We start from the raw sequence: 20,347 nt of genomic DNA, 5'->3' as shown, positions 1-20,347 counted from the left end.
GGACACTGTGGTAGTAGCAGTGTCCATCCCATTCATTGAAGAATGTTTCCCGGCCTACACAAACACTCAAGCATCTTTGAACACGAGAGTCAAAGGAAAAAGCCTTTGTTTAATGATGTTATTGACGCTTTCCATTTATACTCATACTTTGCTCTTTTAAGATGTTTAATCTACATTAAAAGCAAAATAAAAACAAAATGTAAGCAAATTTTTTTCATATATAAGGTTTATTTCACTAATAACGGGATAAAACAATCCAAATGTTTTGGTGTCAGTTAATGTCACAAACTAAAGTTGATGATATCTGACCTCAAAGTAGTCACAGCTTTGGTTCATGGTTGATTTATGCAATTTAAACGTAAATGTACATGGCAGATCTCTTACTAAAGCCCCCTTTCCACTGGTCAAACTAGAAAAGTAATAGGGAAGAAGTTTATTTTCTTTTACGCCAAAATGATCAGGTTTATGTTTTTAAACGGAGGTAAAACCTGCGAAAAAAAGGTGAGTGACTAATTTCCCATTGCCGATAGAGGAGTTTGCCTTTTTGTCATTTTTCCCGGTTCATCATGTTCGACATCACAAATGCGCTGAAAACTGAGGCGCTCCCTCACCTAGCTGTCTTGACAAATTGGCGCGTCCACCCATGTGTCACTTTTCCATCACTGTCGATCAGGGCTGATAAAAACCTGTCTAGTGCAAAGTCACTTGACCTGGGTGTGAATTTCGATTGCAGCGAAAAGGCAGATGTTAGTGGGTTTTTTGATTATAGGAAAAAGGACTTTTTAAAAACATTTTTTGAGATGTTACCTTGAAATATCATTACCAAATAAAAGCTCCACACAGATAAAACACACAACAGTGAATGTCAACCAGGATGTTTTTCTGCTTTATTAAAAGGCAGCGTTGACATTTGTCCGTTTCAGCTGTTAAAGAGACAAGTGTTTCTAGTCTTCCTCTCTGAACAACAACATGCCTGAAAAGCAAGAGTTTCTAACTTGTGGCTGAAAGAAAAATTCTTTTCAGTAGAAAATAGTTTTGAAAATGAATCACCCCTGGGTTTATAGAAAATTAGGAGTCTGGCTCCCAACAACACATAATGGCACAGACTTATCCAACCTTTACCCTGTTAAAATGACGAAGCTGCCGGACACAAGTGGAAGTTTGGGGCCTTTTTACTTTAATTGCAGCGTTAGCCTGGCCTGAAAACGTTTTTGAGTCGTTTAAAGGGCTCTCATGTCAAAGTGAGGACAGAGTGCAGGTGTGCTGTGCAGGAAGTGTGTTAGAGGGACGTTTTTTCTCCTATACTGCTGGAAAGTGCCTCTAACACAGACTCTCAGTCATTCCTTCAGCAGCTTCACTCTTAATAAAAAAGACAAACAGGCTGTGGTCCATCTCCGCAAAAATAATAATAAACACGTTTATGTCATGCACCGAATACTCATTTGAACTTGGCTTCACCACATTTGTCAACTGCATCATATTTTATTCTTTGACAGGAAGGCCACAGATTTGTCCTCTGCAGTGGGATAGAAATACCATAACAGAATTGTAGGAAGTAGGCTGATGTAATACTTACTGTATACGGGAAATGCAACATATTTGAGGCGCATTACCACAGAGGAAGCACACGTCATCATTTCAACAACACATTTTCAGGTGTTTGTGCTGAATCACTTGAACAGTAGATTCGTGCACGGCAGCTCTTGTGTTTCAATTTGTTTTACGGTTGTTGAAAACACGTCGGACTCCCTGGGACCATTCATCTATTTAATGTGTCTCTGGGCCACATCCTATATATACCACTAGATTAAAAAAAAATTATCCTGTGTCACTTCTGCTGAACTGTTGAGCACACACTGAATTTCATTATGCAGAGCTGTTAGGCTTTATTTATCCGTCTCTGGTGTTGGATATTAGGCCGAACCTTCTGTCCACCCTCTCAGTAGACTCACCCCCGTGCATAACCAGACGAACGCACATGCACTCACCATTAGTGGCTGCAGAGATATTGATTAGGCTGTCGGAGTAAGGAGGTGGGATTTCCCATGTGAAGCATTAATAAATTGTTGCTGGCAAAATAAAAAAGCATCTCATTTAAACTGAGACAATCTCAAGAGTGTTTTTCAGAGGAAGCTCTTTACCACCTGTATCTCCACTTGCTTACAGTTCGTTTAAATATGATCCAGATCACATTTTCATTGATTTCTCAGAGACTAATTCATGGATCTTGATGGGAAAAAGCAGGCATGTTTAGGGGACTGACAGCTATGAGTATGTGCAGTTTGTTGCAGATCCAAATAAAAACCTAGCTCGAGTGAATTTAAATGTTGTTTCATTAGGGGACCGTTGATCCTTGGCAATCTCTGAGTGCCCTTCTGGTCTAGATATGACGTTAAATACATGCAAAGCCAAGCTGCTGGTGATAGAGGAGCCCTGTCTATGCCTGTGAGATCATTTACACAAATCTTGACCTAAATGTTTAATATGATAACATATTGATTACACCACTTTTACAGTCTTCACTGTGTTGTTAACAGAAGTAGTGTGAGATTATTAGTGTGATAATAAACAGGTAGTAGAAGCTACTTGACCACACATTATAAACAACTTCACATATTTATCCAACTACTTTAATTCAAATCTCCAAAGGCTTAAAATGGGATTCTTAGCAGTAGAATACTCAACATCTGCTGTTTATATATTCGACTTTTTGTTTATCTCTCTTCTGTTTTTCCCTCTGGTGTTTTTCTCTGGTTTTTTAAACCCTCTTTCCTCACAAAACCGACGTGACTTATAGTCTTCAATCATTCCCTTTTAAAGTGGACAATGTGGGTTAATGTTAACCTGACCTTGTCTCTGAACCCTCCCGAACAATCCCCGATTATTGAGGTGAAGTGAAACCTGTGTGAACATTGACAAAAGACGAAAAGCCTCAAAGCTCATTTCCTGGCATTCAACTTAAAGGGAGGGCAGATTGGTTCCCTTCAGTTTAGCTACTGACCCCAGCAGATTACCGACCGGGCCTGTGGTGAAAGCGTCACGCAGCAAAACCAACAAGAAACAGAACCACACAGAGAGAGATGAAGATACTCGTTTAACAGTGTGGGCATGATATGATATTGTAGCTCATCGGAGAGAAAGGAGTTGTCAAAGTTAATGTGATTCTCATAAAATAATAACTTTTTCCAACTTAGCAGAAAATGTATCCTGTGTCAGTTCTTAAAACAGTTTATTCAGCTGTAAACCTCATTCTGTTAATGATAAAATATGAATTGGTTTAGGTTTCACCTGCAGCAGTGACTTTTCAGTATTTACTCATATTAACAATAGTTTTTCTTTAAATTGCTTTTCATGGCACATTTTGTATGTTTCTCAGGTTCCTCACAGTGACATTCAGCTTCTGCTGTATCACAGGCAGCCACCTTCAGGCCACTTTCAGTACTGAATCAATGTTTCACAGTTATGACTTCTATGATTTTAAAATGAGGTTCTTCAGGGGAAAGGTGGATTTATCATTTCATAATCCTTATCATGTAAATTTGCTGGATTTAGGGAAAAGGAAATCCCTGGACTGTGATCTATGTTGATGAAGGTTGATGATACTAATCTTCATCATCATGATAATTTTCATGTTAATCAAGAGTGAAATCCTGTGACTCGCATCCATAAAACATAACATGAGTTTCCATTTTAAACCTTAGTTCACGAGAATTACAATTAAGTTTTCTAGTAAAAACAAACACACAATGAGCAATGGGAACAGCCAGACAAGGTTTCAGAATAAACTTCATTTGATTATTTTCCTGAACAATCAGCAGGATGTTCATTAAACTAGAGACAGTGTTTGATTGACAGCTCCCTCTCTCTTCTCTGGATGGGACTGATCAGACTCTTTTTTTTCACACAGGACATTTTGACATGTCTCACTGGGTATTAAAATCGTCTGAGTTTCTCTCTGCTTTAGTTTCAGGCTCCTCATATTGTGCTCACTGGTTCACTTACTGGGATACTTGAATACAGTAGAGTTATTTTAACATCTGTGTTTTTCTCACCATCTGAAGTCAAAATGTCTGCTGTGAAAAATACCTCTTGTCATTCGCTCATTCATTCATTGGGTTTGGTGACACTATATATTTCCCACCATATATCCATCCATTTATCAAGGTAATGATAATAGTTAGAGTTAAAATTCAGCCAACATGAGACTTTCACAGAATATTGTTATCAGACTTATGTTTACTGCAAAACAATATTCTCATGTTGGCTGCTCCAATAGCAAAACTGGTATTCTACAGGGTAAACAATGCAGTTCTTTTTTATGGTTAAACTGTTGACTATCAAGCCTTAGTTACATTTTTGTCATATGGGTTTGGTAACGTCATCATATTGTGTCTATATATATATATATATAATATATATATATATATATATATATATATATATATATACAACCAATTAATCGTTATTGGAATTTTTGTATTCCCTAATCTCAGTATCAGCACCTGCCCCCAAAAAAGCACTGAGTAGCTCCTGCAGCTCTGGAGTCACAGATACCTGCAGAGGGAGGACAGTGAGGAAGAAACTCTGACAACAGTTAATATGTCGGGTGTTTAACCATCAGTTTCTCCTCAGATCTGTCGTCTCCAAAGGCACCTGTCTGCCGGGGAGCACCAGCAGGACCTATTCCAAGATCAGCCGACCATGTTCGTGTCCCAGTACTCCCAGCCGCCCACTCAGTGTCTGATGGAGCTGATCCAGCTCTGTGGAGGAACAGTGTGTAAAACTATGCGGCAGGCGGGTATCTGCATAGGGAGGTACAGCGGCAGGAGACCAAAGGGAAGCAGGATCCTGTCGGAGCAGTGGGTGCTGGGTAAGATATGTTCTGCTTACCTCTCTGTGTTCAATGCTAAACTCCTTTATCGTGTCACTAATAAATGTTTCTCATGTTTTTGTGATTTTATTTTCAGATAGTATCACACATCTGAAGCAGCTGTCATATGATAACTACGATTTGGAGTGAAAGCTGTTGAATATTTTTTATGGCTGTGATGTTTAGTTTAATGAATTTAATTCTGAACAGTGCCTCACATCACACACACCCTCACGTTCTACCTTCCAGTTTCTCTTCTGCAGCTTTATCGTCTTGTTTAGTGTTTGAGGCTTTTTCCCAAATTCTCTCACCTATTCTATTTTCAAAGACTTTTAGTCTATGTTACCATGGTTACCTATTACTTGTAAGGACTATCAACCATTCAACATGTTACTGTGAATCTGCATTAACATTCTGCAGGTCGATCTGTATTGTATGAATTTTTTTTTTTCATTATATAGTAACCACGTCTGTTTTAATGGTTTTTTTGCAACAACTGAAACATAAGATTGAGCCGCATTGATTTTGATTTAACACAGTGTGATTTTAAAAAATACTTTCCGAGCCAGTTCAATACTCTAATGGAGATAAAGGATACTGTAACTTTACTATATCTTTAATGTTGTTTGATGTTCGTGTTAATAAATTATATATTTTTTAAACTTTTGATTTTAAACATTGGTTTTCTTATATTCTTCAAGTTGATACGTTTACAAGTGTAGACAGCCTCACGATCAAAACTGATTTTTATTTTGTTTGATGTAGTTTTCAGTGTTGACTGACTCAAACAAATGTTTTCTTATTATATATTTCTCATCCTCCTCTTTTCTTTAAGATTACTTTTTATTGACATTTAGGAAAACAAAACATGCTTTTAAAAAGAGTGGCTGATCCCTTTAATATCAGAACGCCCATTGGCCAGCTTCTCCTCCGCCAGTCGGCCAATCAGCTCGGCCGATGTTACGGAGTGTCGTTACGTAGGGAGGCGTGTGTGACATTCGCCGCACGAAGCTAGTTCAGAACAGCTAAGTGGAGAAAGATGGAAACTGGAGGAGAAGAAAGAAAATTATTTATCTTTTAAATATCTCCGCTGACGGTTGAGTTTCCCCGGTGTTTCCGGTCGCGTGCACGCCAGAGGAGACGGTTTGTGTCGGATGCGGCGTCAGTTAAAACTTCCCCGCACGTTAAAACCAGCGCGCTAACGCTTCCCGGTAACTTCCTCTGTACATGTTCGGAGTTCTGGTTGAGGTCGTGTTCCGGTCCGCCGCACTGAGATGACGAAACTAATCGGATAACAGCGGGTTGTTTGGCTTTTTGTGTGTCGCAGTATGGGAGGCTGGTAGCGCTTAAGCCGGCACGGCTAACTGCGGCGTGCACACAAGGTTACAATTAGCTTTAGCCGAGCTAGCACCTCACTCCACTTCCTCTCCGCTGCCTCTGGAGCCTCCTCGCTTTCTTATGCTGACTTGTCAGGACAGGTGTGCAGAAAGCGGGCCAGGTGTGGCGCGGGATAGATAGTTTGTCATTTAGCCTGGCCCCGAGCCTTTCTTCAGAGATTGTCGCTGCCTCGGGTGCAGCCAGGGGTCGGGACCATGCTGCTCTCCCTGGTCGTGCACACACACTCGCTGCGGTACTGGTTCCCAGCCACGATCATGCTGGGGACAGCCCCGGCTTACCTGCTGTCGTGGGGAGTTTGGCGTCTCCTGTCAACTGTCCTGCCAGCGAGAGTGTACCACAGAGTAGACGACAGACTGTACTCCATCTACCAGAGCATGGTCCTCTTCTTCTTTGAGAACTACACAGGAGTGGAGGCAAGTGACCCACCACTATCCAACACACAATCCCATTGTTTCAGATTAAACTGATGATGATAGTTTGTTTATCAATCAAAATGCCATCACTCTGAGTTGCCTCTGACTGCCTGTACCTGCACACTTTTTAACTTGAATTTGATTTGATGTGGTCACTCCACACAGATCAGTTCATTTTTGCAGGTTTATTTATTTGAGAAAAGTCTAAATAAACAAATGAAATGACCAGGAGATGTTGAGGGAGAACTTGAAGCACAGCAAGAAAGTCTGCATTCTTCTGCCCTGTTGCTGCCACTCCTTGTTCACTTTAACAACCTCAGTCTCAGATATGATGCTGTTTGTGTTGTAAACTGCCTGCTCCTTGCCTTCAGCTGGAGGCCGCATGATTAGATTAGAAGGAATGTTTCTCAATAAATCCCCTCAGGGTCTACGAAAAGCTGCAGTCTTTGCAGGTTTTTGTAGAGCAACATGTCTGGGCTGCAACTAAATCCCTTAAGCAGTTTGAATATTTAAAACGACAAAATAAAAGTCTGTGTTTATGTCACTGTATATCTGTGTAAACCTGCTTTTGTTCCTTTCTCTGTAGATTGTTATATATGGAGATATACCAAAGAACAAAGAGAACGTCATCTACCTGTCTAATCATCAATGTACAGGTAATATATATATGAATATGCAGCTTTTTATAAACTTAGATCCATGTGAATGACGGTGTGAGTATTTATAATCTACTCATGTTCGTCCTTTTAGCTGACTGGATCATCGCTGACATGCTCGCCATCAGGCAGAGTGCGATCGGCCATGTCAGATATGTTCTGAAAGATGGACTCAAGTGGCTCCCGCTGTACGGATGGTATTTCTCTCAGGTAATGCTACTCTGTGAGTATTTGCATGTCATTATGTGAATTTCAGTTGTAAATGAAATTTAAACTTCATTCCTCACTAATCAGATCCTCTCTTTTTTTAGCATGGAGGGATCTATGTCAAACGAAGCGCAAAGTTTAATGAGAAGGCGATGAAGACGAAACTCCACACTCAGACTCAATCAGGAGCACCAGTAAGTTTCTTATAAATTGGCCTCTTGAGCACATGAATATTTAATTTCTTCATGAAATTATATCTTCATATTTAAGGAAGTTCTTTTATGATTATTTTAAGCTTTTATAACTTTCACAACTTGAATTCAGATTTCTCTGCAGTCGTCTTCCAAAATTCCATCTCAAGAGACCCCCTCTAATCCTATTATCTCATTAAGGCTTTGACGTGTATGAATTGAACATTGTGAACATTGGTCATTTGATCTTAATTAGATATTGAGTCATGAAGTTCCTGTTACACTGTGTCTTAACTGGTGTTGAAACTAAGGGTTCGCCTCTAATCACTTTTTTGGGATTAAAGTGAGGGAGATTTGTGTATTCCCCTCTCGGTGTGTGTGTGTGTGTGTGTGTGTGTGTGTGTCTGTGTGTGTGTGTGTCTGTGTGTCTGTGTGTCTCTGTCTGTGTCTCTGTCTGTGTGTCTCTGTCTGTGTGTCTGTCAGGTCGGTCTGTCTTTGTCTCACCTACATCAACATAATAAGTTGTCACATTAACATAAATTCAGGAATTAAGACTGACCCAGATTTTGAAATGTATGTTTTGACTAAACGGTTGACAAAAAAATATTTCTGCAATAATTTGTTAAAATAAAATGCAGCATTCAATTGACAGCTAATTCTAGTTATGTTATGAAACATTTATTGTTTCATCATTAGAAAATGTGAAGATTTTGTTATTGTTGAAAAAGCATCGATATTGTAGATTGAATCCAAATCGATTTTTAAATAGTGAGACACTAAAAATGTGTATCCAGTTTTTTTTCAAACACTGGAAGTTCAGCACAATATGTTCCTCGAATTTCTGTACTTGTCAGAAATTCCACCACGTTTGGTTCATGTTAGGAATCAAACGTGAAGGAGCTTTTATTTAACGTCTTTTCCTCCCCTCAGATGTACCTCGTCATTTTCCCAGAAGGAACTCGGTATAATCCAGAGCTGAAGAAAGTTATCGCTGACAGTCAGGCTTTTGCTACAAAAGAAGGTACTGGCACGATATCAGCCATTTATTAATTTACTGCTACTCTGTCACATGTTTTACCATTTGTATATTGCAATGTGTGTTGGAATGAAAAAGTTCAGTCAGAACTTTTTTTCTTGCTTTAATCCCTGAGAGCAGTAAAACAATGAAAATAGAGAAACAACCCCAGAAACTCAAATTTCAAATATGTATGGAGTTTTTTTTTTTATAATTTATTTTATGCCCATTTTTAAAAATATTAGTTAATAGAGCTTTATTCATTTATATCATCATTATTGAATCACTAGTGTTGTGCCATGAACTGGTCAGCTTCTTCCAAAACTCCTTATTATATATTTAATCTATGGAACTCAATATTTTGAGGACTAAATTGACATAATGCTCATCTACAACAGAGAATTCAGTGCTCACTCTCAGTACTTAAATGAGTTAGTCAGAAAGAGAGGAAGTAAAATTGCCTGCTTTACATGCTGCTTGAATTTGACAGTGCATTTCATCATAGCTTTATAATTTGACCATTGAATACATGAGATGTGTCATGTTTATTACGCTGCTGTTGCGCAGTGTGTTGCTCAGGTCCGCTCACAAACTGTATCCATTCAGCAGAGATTAAGCCTATCTCTGGACCGCAGCTCTGAATATCACCTTCCCCCATTAATCCAAACAAATCGCTGTGCAGAGCCACCATGTGCACATGACATTATCTGCTATTAGTGAGGTATTAGTAAGCAGAGGTTGGATCGACTGGGGAACAAGAGACCGTGCAGAAACTCAACTGAACACAATCAGTTACAATGCGTTTTTTTTACACTAAATACTAGCTGTATTAATGTTCAGTGAGCTGGTGTGACAGGCTTCATAGTTGCACATAAACCTAATGCTCTGGTCTGCTCATGTTTTTACCATAGGACTGGCTGTTCTGAAGCACACTCTTACACCCAGGATGAAAGCGTCTCACGTAGCCATGGAGTCGATGAAGGATCACCTGAACGCCGTGTATGACGTCACGGTGGCCTATGAGGGAACGCTGGATTCTTCTGGTCAAAGAAGACCAGCACCATCCATGCCAGGTAAGCAGGTATTGGAAGTTGGCCACAGATATTCAGCTTTTAGATCATGTGTTCCTGAAAAAGATGTACACATTACAATTTTCTCCATTTAACCTGATTGTACAGGGTGATCCAGGTTTTTTATCCTAATGGGTAAAAAAAACCCACATCTTTCTGCACATCTTTGTAAACATATATAACTGGAAGGGCTAGACCATTCATTGGGGAGTTAGTCTGGTATAAATGCAATCAAGAAAATGCTCAGCTCGGTGAAATTACAGCCCACAGTGTAGAAGAAGCTTACAAGAAACTTTTTCGTCTGTTTGCCTTTATATCAGTCGACTCCAGAAAGATCTGTTCTGCTCAGTCATCGCTCCTTTCCTGTTTTAGTATTTAGAATAATAATGTCTGTTACTGCCATTGAAATCGGATCTGTATCTGGAGATCTTGTGTGCATCTGGAAACGTGTATGTTAATTTTAGATGTCAACACATGCAGAACACGAAGTTGAACAAATCAGCCAAATCATATCTGGTATCTGGCTCACACATTGATTGGTTCATTGCCAGGTGTAAATACAGGCTATTTAAATAATGAATGACACTAATTCATGGCAATGCTTTCTCTGCTCTGGAACGTGACATGTTTGTTGACAGCTCTGCATAACTGATTTCCATATTGAGATCCAAACAGTGTTTACAGAGTCAACACAACAGGAACACTTATTACTACCAGGTAAGAATTGGATGTCATTATCCATATATAATATCCAGGTAGAGATCACATGATAATACAGGTGGAAATATGGCTCATGTGTGTCTAATGAAAAGCAACTTCTGGCTTGTTTGTGTGTCATGACTAAAAAAATCACCTCGTGTCTGTTTTTTTCTGTTTGGATTCATATTAGCTGCTGTATCACATCAGCTATTGTCGCTCTGGTTCTTATTAGAACTAAAACAATACTATTTTTATCACTGATCACATCCTAGAAACTTTGTTTTGTCTGATCCTAAAATATTCAATTTGTACTACAAGCCTTGAACCACCAAATGTTTGATTGTCAATCACTCAATTGCCTAGTCATTCCAACTGAAATCCGTATAAACTAGGGTTGGGCTGCTGGTTGAACCCGACAGGCATTCAGTTTTTTTGTGTCTGAATCCGCCCGAGCCTGGCGTTTTACCTGATAACAGACACAAAAAATCAAGTAGATAACCCAGCCAATGTGACAGAACCCAAATGTTGTCAGATTCTGGTCTGACCCTTCAGGACCAAGCAGGTTTAAGTCGGGTATTTACACTTGCACGCAATAAAGCATTGCATTTACAGACGAGTACTGTAAATTACAAATCATATAATGATAAAAAAAATCTCAGCTCTCCACATACTTGCTTTCCATATATTCAACCTGATATCAAGAATTAATATAAAAAATATATGACAAAAGAAGCATTTTAACTCCTGATACAAACACAGCTACAGACCCTCAGCTGACAGCAGCTGATGTGCTTTCCAAAGTCCCACAGGCAGTTTATTATCAATCCTGCAACACTGTGTTGACTCCCTCCTTAATTAATCACAAAGCAAACATCACCTATTAACATCTGTGTCTTCCTGTAAACAGCATGACTCCGTGTTTGTCAGTTTTTGATTATTCTGTGTTCCCGGTTGTTTTTAAAAAACAAACAAATACCCTCCTGCTACATTGACGTGTTTCTAGCAAACGGAACAGAGAGAGGCAGAAAAGCTTTCTTCCCATCACGCACATCCTGACCTCATGTGGTGACTGTGACTTTAGTCATTTCAACAGGAGCTGAGGCTGTAGCTGATTGACGTTCCTTCTGTTTCTCATCAGTATAAACAGTTCACTTAATTTGAATGTGAAGCTACAAGCTGACATCTTTATTTACACACTGAAATTACAGTTTCTGAGATATAAGACTTAATACTGAGTTTTCAAAATATTCAGTCATTAACTGTGATGTCATAATTGAGCAAATGGATATAAATGTGAGGCTATTTCCTAAATTGATAATTGGACACAACATAACCGGTGTGGCACATAATGCTGCATCCAGGCTGACTAATTCAGTTTGTGAACAATTCGTCTGAATTATAGATTTGAATATAAAACTAGATCTAGATTTTATTTAGATCTGCACCAAATGGCACACACTGATAAATATCAGTCCCCTTAACATGTTAAATTTTTCCCCATGACAAATCAATGAAAAAGTTAGTGAAAAAATAATTGAATGGGTTCTTCCACAACAGATCTGTCCACCAAGTTGTTTGTGCTAATCTGTCCAGTAGTTGTTGCATAATCTAACAAACAAACAAACAAACACAGAGGTAATAATTCAAATGTAACTTGGAAGAAACACTCGGTAAAACTGTTTGTTGGATAAGTCCACAGTATTATACAGAGCAAATCCTGCTTTGTGCTCAGGAAAAGGCTTTTTGTTAGAAATTGAGAAATATTTCATTTAAATGGTGATGGCATGTTGATTTATCACTGGAATTCCAAGACCCATCTCATAACAGGAGCTCACTTGTTACTCTCAGAGCAGGTAGCTGTGAATGTGGAAATGTTCTGAGTTCTGACCTTATTTCAAAATCACTATGTGATCCATGACTTTATATAAGAGCAAAGAGATCATGTTTATCTGAGAAAGCATGAAGAGGGACTGGAGGAAACAGGACTCTCTCCATTCTGGATATTAGAAGTTGAGTGTTTTAGATCAGAGAACAGAAATGGTAACAACTACTTTGAATACTTAATCATTTTGGATACTTATTTGTTCTCATCCAAGAATTTGCTCGCCATTCCACAAACTAGACTGAGGACCCTTGGTGACCGGGGCTTTTCTGTTAGGGTCCTCACTCTATTTTAAATCGCTCTTAAAAACACATTTTAATAAATTTACTTTTATTGCCTTTGTGGTCTCACCTTTCTTAATTTTTTTATACAATTGCATTAATGATTAAATTTCTGCTTCTTTTGATTAATTGCTTTATATTTAAACAGATTTTAAATTGCTTTTATCGTTTTGTCTCGCAAAGCACTTTATAACTTTGTTTTGAAAGGTGCCATATAAATAGTTTATATTATCAGGTGCTTCAGTGAAACAACTCTGCACGTCTCTTCCAGCAGTTTGCTTTCCCCTGTGCACACAGATGTTTCCACATATTAAAGATTTGTTTTTTGAAATCAGGACTTGTTTATCACTCGAGAGCGTACAGTTAATTTCCTTTACCTCTTCCAGGTTGGTTGTTTTTATAAGTGTTTTTGGAGCATTGTTCAGCTCTCACACACACACACACACACACACACACACACACACACACGACCCGAAGTGGAAACTCTGCTTTCTTTTGAGGGGGGTTCACTGAGTTTTCAGCGTTTGTTATACTGGCTCGGGTTGTGACAGAGGGTCGGTTTCAATCTGTGCAGAAGCTGATGGAGGCGCACGCTCCACCGGCGAAGCAATCTCTCGCAGCGGACTTCGATCAGGTTTCCTCTTTCGGCCGCCGTGCCAGGTTTCCTGAAAATATTGCATGTTGTGGAAACAGGAAGTTGAAGGTCTCTGGGGATACATGTGTTGCCTTGAGCATTCACACTTAGCTACTTTTTTTTACGTCTGACCTTCTCAGACACTCATCAGGTTTTCTCTCTACTCTCACTACCCTGACAGTTTGATTTGGCTTAAGACTGAAAACAATTTAACTTATTGACTGGAGAGAATTTTATTTATATCACTAAGCAAATGAAATTCAATTGAATGTTCGAATGATTTATTTAATTTAGATCTTAAATTGAACTTTGTATGTATTTCAGGCTTTGAGCAGATCACCTCTGTATTTTTGCCTGTTAAAGAATCAGTTATGTAACCGTCATGACCAACAAGCTGTGTTCACCTCACAGCTCTTTGCTTTCTTGAGTCGAAGGGCCTTGGCATCACAGTGTCACAGTAGCTCTACACTCTATCACTGTCACCTTGTGTTGATTTTAAGTGCTTACTCTACGTGCCGTTTCGCTGAAAGGCTTTTCCTGTTTTTGTTTAGTCTCTTTTATTTTTTGTGTTTGACAGAATTCCTGTGCAAAGAATGTCCCCGGGTCCACATACACTTCGACCGTGTGGATATAAAGGAAATTCCTCCAGAGCCACTGTTTTTCCGCAGGTGGCTGCACGAGCGCTTCGAAATCAAGGACCGGTAAGTGTGTGTGCGTGCGTGTGCGTGGGTGGAAGAATTTATGCTGTGGAAATTGCATGCTATCCCATCAATGCTTAAAGCACAGTGAGTTGAGGTTTTTAAATGTTTTGCACTTGAACGCCAGGAATTTCAGGTACTGATTCTTAGCTTCTGTTTCTTAGAAAGCATGAGAGTAAAAGAGACGTCAAGCATACCCAAACAAGATCCAGTCAAATTTATATTGAAGACAACATGAACTCATAAGTTTACTAGAGAGATTAAAATCTATCCAACAGAGCAGCAGAGTCTCATATCATATCAAAAACAACTCGAGTAATATGTAAAATGTCACTAAAATTCAAGTTTCCAAACTAGTGTTAACTAACTGGAGCTGAAATGGTTGCTGGGGGAATGAGCAACGATTTTAATACAATAAAAATAATTATTTGTTGCAGCCCTGAAATCAGTTCATGTGTAATAGGAAAAGTCCAGAAAAGTGGGACCAACATTCGTAACACCAACCAAGCTAAAGAAAAGCCCTGATGTGATTTGTGTGCAGTTTTTATGTTCGGTAAAAATCCTCATGTGAACTCTGTGTATTTCTAAAACGGGCTGAATTCCAAAGTTATATCCCCTTTTTTTTTTTTTTATAAAGGCTGCTCACAGATTTCTACGAGTCGGAGGATCCAGACAAAATCCGCAGGTTCCCAGGGGAAGGCAAACCGTCTCCGCTAAACCTCTCGAAAACCCTCCCGTCAGTGACGATCTTGGGAGGACTGACACTGCCGTTACTGCTGACAGAGAACGGCAGGAAACTGTATGTGAGGACCTGGGTTTATGGGACGCTGCTGGGCTGGCTGTGGGTGAACGTGTTTCCTTAACGAACGGACGGGCAGAGGCTGCCACAGTTAGACGCACAAAACACATAGAGAGACGGTGCCATTTTCCTGTATCACAACAACACAAGGTGTGTTCCAGATGCAGAGCAGTTATCTGATAAGAGGCTCAGCGCTTTATCCGCACGTCTGGCTTAATGTTGACCTTGAGCCGAAAGCTGAACAGAAATGTGAGAAATGAAGGCTTTTTTTGCTACTTGTTCCTGCGCGTTACTCGGATTTGCAGCCTGAAACGATGAGAAAACAGGAGTGGAGTTGAATTAAAGTCAAGTATTGGGTTTCTCAGAAATCCCCTTTGATCTCTAGTATGAAATTAAAACATATTCCCCCTCTAAAACTACTTTCCCCTTCATAAGAGTTATCCAAATTAGTATTCTTGCATGCTCCCTGAAGCTCTTATGACATTTATTTTTGTCAACAAAGTGTGCCGAGTAGTTTAAAAACTCGTTTAAAGGTGATGGTCAGATACTGTGTGAAACTGAGAGTGGACGAGCCTCCTGACGATGGATCAGTTAGAACGAAGTGCACTGACTCATTGACATTGGTTGAAATGTCTGTTTTTGATGCCAAGTGAATTGTCAGAAGGATTATGCACTTTGCAAATTTTAAGTGATGTTTTTACATTAGTAGAATAAAATAAATGATATGCAGTCTTCTATAGGAGCTCATAAACATGACACCAGCTTCAATGTTTACCATAACTATTCATAGTGACATCACTTGTTACCTAGCGATAATGAATGTAGCCGTTAAAAGGGAGCAAATGTCTTTTTTCTTAATTTCCAAAACCCATTAAATATTATTTAAAAAATATTTTTTTAGCTGTACAGATGCCACAGTGAGCTCGTATAGAGGAATGAGTGTTAACGATGAAAATGTTCTACCAATGTAAAATATAGACTGTAAATAAAGATGGACGACCCTTCTCCACTTGCTCCCACTATCCAGGAATGAAGCCAAAATATCCCAGAGACAAAAGCTGGCATCTTTTGCCAATGATGTCAATAACAATAACAATCAGGGTTGGAGCGATACACAAGCTCCACCAATCGCCAGTCAGCTCAACTGTCAATCATTGTTTCTTTTTTATAGCATCAAATAACTAATTAAAACCAAACTTGCCAGATACATAAGCACTTCAAACACAAACATCAGTGTGACAAGAAAATGTTTTATTCAACATGTACTTTGACTTTTTAGTTTGGTCCATATCCTAGTTACGAACAAGGACGAGGTGGGAGTCATGAACTATACTGTAGCCATCCACCAGGTGGCGATTGAGACATTTTGGCTTCACTTTTGGAGAGTAATCATTTCATCCATCTTTATAGACAGTCTATGATGTAAAATATCGCTTAACTTTAAAATATTATTCATTGCCAAAACAAAGTGTATTTTGGGCCTAATTACATTATAATTATATGTATTTTTATTATTGTTTATTCACAGCTCCATAACTTTTTTATGCATTTGTTACTTTGAATATTGAGTTACAGCTCACTTGAAAATATCTACCTAGCAAAAAGCTGACAAAGCCATGTGAACAGAATATCACAGGTTCCTGTGCCCTCAAAGCCATTTGTATTATAATCATCACTGTATTGTGAAACGCGCTGTGTCCATTGTGGTCGTTTACTGAAATGAAACCTTTGCATTAACCACAAGTCACTTTACATGTTTTGCTATCTCATCCTCCATTAGAGTCAGTCTGCCATATGTTTTCCTCGTGTGGATCATGATACAGTGCATCTCATGATTTTTACATGTTTCTCTGATACCTCACTTGAATAATCCTTCCTCGTTCTGAAACGACCCTTGTCAGCCATTTTATAGTTATTTTTATCCTGACAAGATCAGACTGTAACTCATCAGGAAACTCTGCATAGACAGTATTTCAATGCCAACGGTTTTTGAAAATGTGTGCCTTCTCTCTGGAGGAGTTGGTCCTCAGCCCTCCCACAGGGGGCCACAGTGGCTCTTTATTCCAGCAGGTGACCTCCAGCGTGCTGGAGCTGCTGCTCGCTGCAGCTCGTGGTCACATTGTCTACACTTCATAGTGGCTTATTTTGCTCTAAGAATGCATTTACACTTTTTGAGAACTATTATGAAATGATGAAACCTTTAATGTGTGTGTGTGTACGTTCTGGAAATGGGGAATCGGAGTGAAATAAAGTGAATTTCTTTGGGGAGAGTCAACTTGTCTCTTTTGTCCTACTGTCCTCAACACATGGTTAATAATACGTCTTCTGTCACTGTTATTAGAGGTGCACCAGTGTCTCTGAAGACCGAAGTTTTACTGTGGGAGTTAGTCTGATTGTGGAACATTTATTTATCTACTTTAAAATCCAAATTTTGAACAATCCCATGTTGACTGATTATAGATTTATAGCCGTGGTGCCTGTGGTTATAAGTGCGCGTATCACATCAAGTGGGAAAACAATTTAGAACCCTCCTGTATAATTCCCTCTTTTTTACATAAATTAAACCCTAACTACTTTATTTTTAACAGAGCTAGAGTAAATCATGCAGAACAAATCCTGAGCTGCCAGAGGGACAGCTGCAGGCCAGAATAAATAAATGTATCTTTTAGGAAACATTGACTGCTCACCTCCAAACCCTCTCAGCTGTTTGTGTATGTACCTTCATAAATACAGTGAACACCACAGACAACACATAACAGCTTTCATTGTCAGCTCAGGAACACACAGACCATACAGTTACTATGTTCAAATAATACTCCCTGTCCTTGGGGTTTAATGTGTAATTCAGTCTGGTGACTTCTATCAGACACGCAGCATGATTTAAACACATAGTGAAGGTTTTTCTCACACAGTCCTTTTCTAAAACCTGGCTACGGTATAGTTTATTCAAGTTGGACCGCTCTTTGTTTCTACTTTTCTTTAAATTTTCAACTATAATTGTATTGAAATCTAATCGCCAAAAGGAAGCAATGTGTTGTCTAGTTGTTCAGTCAAAGAAAGTCAATATTAAAATGCTGTAAAAAAATATATAACATTGGAGTTTTAACTTAAAACAATGCATGCTGGGAAGTCAGTTAACATGCCTGTTTTGTTTCGTAAAAAAATAAAATGGTGGTCCAAATATAAAAATGTACCTTAAAATTTTGAATTTGTAAGGAAGATTAATTTGAATATAAGAAGATTTACATGTTGAATTAACATGAGAAATGATTTTTATTATTTTTTACAGCATGATGTTTTACAGTGCAGTGACTTCATCTGATCATCTAGAGTTGATCCACTCGCTCATTCAGACACTGTTACTAATACTGTATGGGAGTTTTTTTCTTCAAATATAGATCCATTTAATTGTATCTTAACTTATAAAGTTTTAAATATTAAAAACATTTTTTTAAATGTTTGAATTCCCACTTTATGGTCGGCCGGCGAACGCAGCATAGTTAACAAATCACGCATGCGCAGTAGTGTGTGTCAGTAACCAGGAAGTGCAGTGACAGATCGAAGGGACTGTTGAGCTGCTGCTGTTGTTTCTACTCGAGGTAAAAACAAACACACACAGACGAATCAAACTACTTTGTAATGACAATAACTTAACGTGCAGTGAGTTAGCGTGAATGTGGGTGCAGAATAGATCATGTACGTGCAAGTCTTCCTCTGCTGTTGAATGTTTTTTATCACAGTGCCATCTAGCGGCCTGTCCGGCTTCCTGCTGGCAGCTGGATGAGAGTTTCAGAGGGAAACTTGTTGGTGTTTTAAATATAATGAGAATAGATTTATACATGGGCTCCAAAAAAACAATCAGTGTCAAAGTAAAATGTGTGTCCTGTCTCCCTGTGTGCAGTTTGGTGATGGACTGGATCGGGTTCTGCTACGCTGCGGCCATCGCCTTCGGAGGCTTTATGGGCTACAAGCGAAAAGGTTGACACTTGAAAGAAAAGCTCAGGCGCCCGATGAATTTACGAGATGATAAAACCCTGATTGTCATGTGTCTCCCTGCAGGCAGCGTGATGTCCCTGATGGCGGGGTTAGTGTTCGGTGGATTATCTGCTTATGGTGCCTACAACGTCTCTAATGACCCAAAGGACATTAAGGTCTCGTTGAGTGAGTATGGCTATAGGATCATTTTCGTGTGCTCTTACATTCATAATAACATGCATAACAACAGTCACTGTTATTATTATCATAGTGTTGCTATCATCCATAATTGTTTTCATCATGACAACTAGTCTGCCAGAGGTGAAACTTGATGGTTATACAACTGTTCCTGGTCTCTCTCTCCCCCTCCCCCCATCTCGCTCTCTTCTCTCCTCTCTTCCCCATTTTTCTCCGCTCACCCCAACCGGTCGAGGCAGGTGTCCGCCCACATTGAGTCTGGTTCTAGAGGTTTCTTCCAGTTAATGAGGGGATTTTTTCTCCAGAGTGCTGCTCATTGTGTGAACTGTTGGGTTTCTCTGTAATGTTTAAGGTCTTGACCTTCTATGCAAAGTACCTTGAGATAATATATATTATGTTTTTCACTATACAAATTGAATTGAACTGAATACATTGACCATAGAGAACTGGTTTGAATATCCAGCCACTAACCAGCATTGCTTCTGTCTTTCAGTTGCCTCTGGAACCCTTGCAATAATCATGGGCATGAGATACAAGAAGTCTGGGAAATTATTGCCTGCTGGGATTATGTCGGGGCTAAGGTCAGAGTCAGGCTTGCTCTACGTGCAGATATGTGTTGTGCAACGTTATTTTGCACTTGTTGATTCAGTGGTTTCTGATTGGCCGTTCCTCTTTTTTTCTTGCAGTTTGTTAATGGTGTTTCGACTTTTGCTCCTGATCATGGCGTGAGTGCAGGAACGGCACCGACCAGACTGAGGAGACACTGTCGGCCTCTCAATGAACAAAGGAAACATGGTTCCCTGTCAGCACCAGTCATCTGCTACGTGTAATAACAAGCACTGACACGACAGCGTGATGTTTAAATGTGTCATGTTTTGATAGAGTTCATTCCAAACCATCAGTAACAGGATTGGAAGCTTATTTTGTAGATTTCATTATCTCCCAACAAATACTAAAAAACACTGATCAGTCACTACATTATAAGAACAGTTAAAACCATTAAAACCATCACCTGCTTTAATACATGATCAATGTTAGGTTTCATGGGACCAGAATCCTTGTATAAGCTTCCAGGGCCGGGTGTTAAAAATCAGACTTAAGATCAACATTTTGTAATTTATCGCTCCGCTGATCAAACCTTTTTTGTAAACCTTATGATTTTATATTGTTTAATTTTGTCTTTATACACTGATGTATTCGCTCACAGAACGGGCAGCACAACAGATGTACATGACATTTGTGGATGTTATCGTTTGTCTTGGCAGTGGCAGTTTACACTACCACATCTGTTTTGTGCTGCAGGATATTAAACTGAAATATTCAAATTACTTAAGTGTATTCCTGAATTATCACATTCCATA

The 20,347-nt window shown here is 39.1% G+C and overlaps 3 protein-coding genes across 4 annotated transcripts in view; all 3 read left to right on the top strand.

Annotated features, from left to right (window-relative positions):
- The window catches only part of mcph1 (microcephalin 1), a 29,858-nt gene extending 24,326 nt beyond the window's left edge, over positions 1 to 5,532 (top strand). Inside the window, exons 14-15 of one of the 2 annotated variants that reach the window (XM_035172720.2) lie at positions 4,633 to 4,870; positions 4,972 to 5,532. In XM_035172720.2, the coding sequence (XP_035028611.2) occupies positions 4,633 to 4,870; positions 4,972 to 4,985 (252 nt within the window). In that variant the 3' untranslated portion in view covers positions 4,986 to 5,532. Of the gene's footprint in view, positions 1 to 4,632; positions 4,871 to 4,967 lie in introns of both variants that reach the window. The other variant, XM_035172719.2, reaches the window with a different exon arrangement.
- A 279-nt stretch (positions 5,533 to 5,811) lies between these two features.
- On the top strand, positions 5,812 to 17,088 carry agpat5 (1-acylglycerol-3-phosphate O-acyltransferase 5 (lysophosphatidic acid acyltransferase, epsilon)). Its single transcript, XM_035173156.2, has 8 exons — positions 5,812 to 6,681; positions 7,268 to 7,337; positions 7,432 to 7,547; positions 7,649 to 7,738; positions 8,666 to 8,756; positions 9,662 to 9,823; positions 13,894 to 14,017; positions 14,652 to 17,088. The coding sequence occupies exons 1-8, from the start codon at positions 6,463 to 6,465 to the stop codon at positions 14,875 to 14,877; spliced, it is 1,098 nt and encodes a 365-aa protein (XP_035029047.1). The 5' UTR covers positions 5,812 to 6,462; the 3' UTR covers positions 14,878 to 17,088.
- Positions 17,089 to 18,324: 1,236 nt separating this feature from the next.
- On the top strand, positions 18,325 to 20,314 carry tmem14a (transmembrane protein 14A). The gene is made up of 5 exons (XM_035173343.1): positions 18,325 to 18,412; positions 18,715 to 18,791; positions 18,873 to 18,974; positions 19,480 to 19,567; positions 19,673 to 20,314. Exons 2-5 carry the CDS (start codon positions 18,722 to 18,724, stop codon positions 19,713 to 19,715), a joined length of 303 nt encoding a protein of 100 aa, XP_035029234.1. The 5' UTR covers positions 18,325 to 18,412; positions 18,715 to 18,721; the 3' UTR covers positions 19,716 to 20,314.
- Positions 20,315 to 20,347: the final 33 nt, after the last annotated feature.

The sequence above is a fragment of the Hippoglossus stenolepis genome, chromosome 12 (assembly GCF_022539355.2).
Source record: "Hippoglossus stenolepis isolate QCI-W04-F060 chromosome 12, HSTE1.2, whole genome shotgun sequence".
Lineage (NCBI taxonomy): Eukaryota > Metazoa > Chordata > Actinopteri > Pleuronectiformes > Pleuronectidae > Hippoglossus > Hippoglossus stenolepis.
The sequence above is the reverse complement of the archived record's forward strand: the minus strand, read 5'-3'. Positions and strand labels throughout refer to the sequence as shown.

Excerpts from the sequence above, each read along its gene's own strand:
- agpat5 (XM_035173156.2), top strand. The coding sequence starts at position 6,463 with ATGCTGCTCTCCCTGGTCGTGCACACACACTCGCTGCGGTACTGGTTC. Across the intron at positions 7,338-7,431 it reads GTCTAATCATCAATGTACAG|CTGACTGGATCATCGCTGAC; the intron begins GTAATATATATA and ends TCGTCCTTTTAG. Across the intron at positions 7,739-8,665 it reads AGACTCAATCAGGAGCACCA|ATGTACCTCGTCATTTTCCC; the intron begins GTAAGTTTCTTA and ends TCCTCCCCTCAG.
- tmem14a (XM_035173343.1), top strand. The coding sequence starts at position 18,722 with ATGGACTGGATCGGGTTCTGCTACGCTGCGGCCATCGCCTTCGGAGGC. Across the intron at positions 18,792-18,872 it reads TATGGGCTACAAGCGAAAAG|GCAGCGTGATGTCCCTGATG; the intron begins GTTGACACTTGA and ends GTCTCCCTGCAG. Across the intron at positions 19,568-19,672 it reads GGGATTATGTCGGGGCTAAG|TTTGTTAATGGTGTTTCGAC; the intron begins GTCAGAGTCAGG and ends TTTTTCTTGCAG.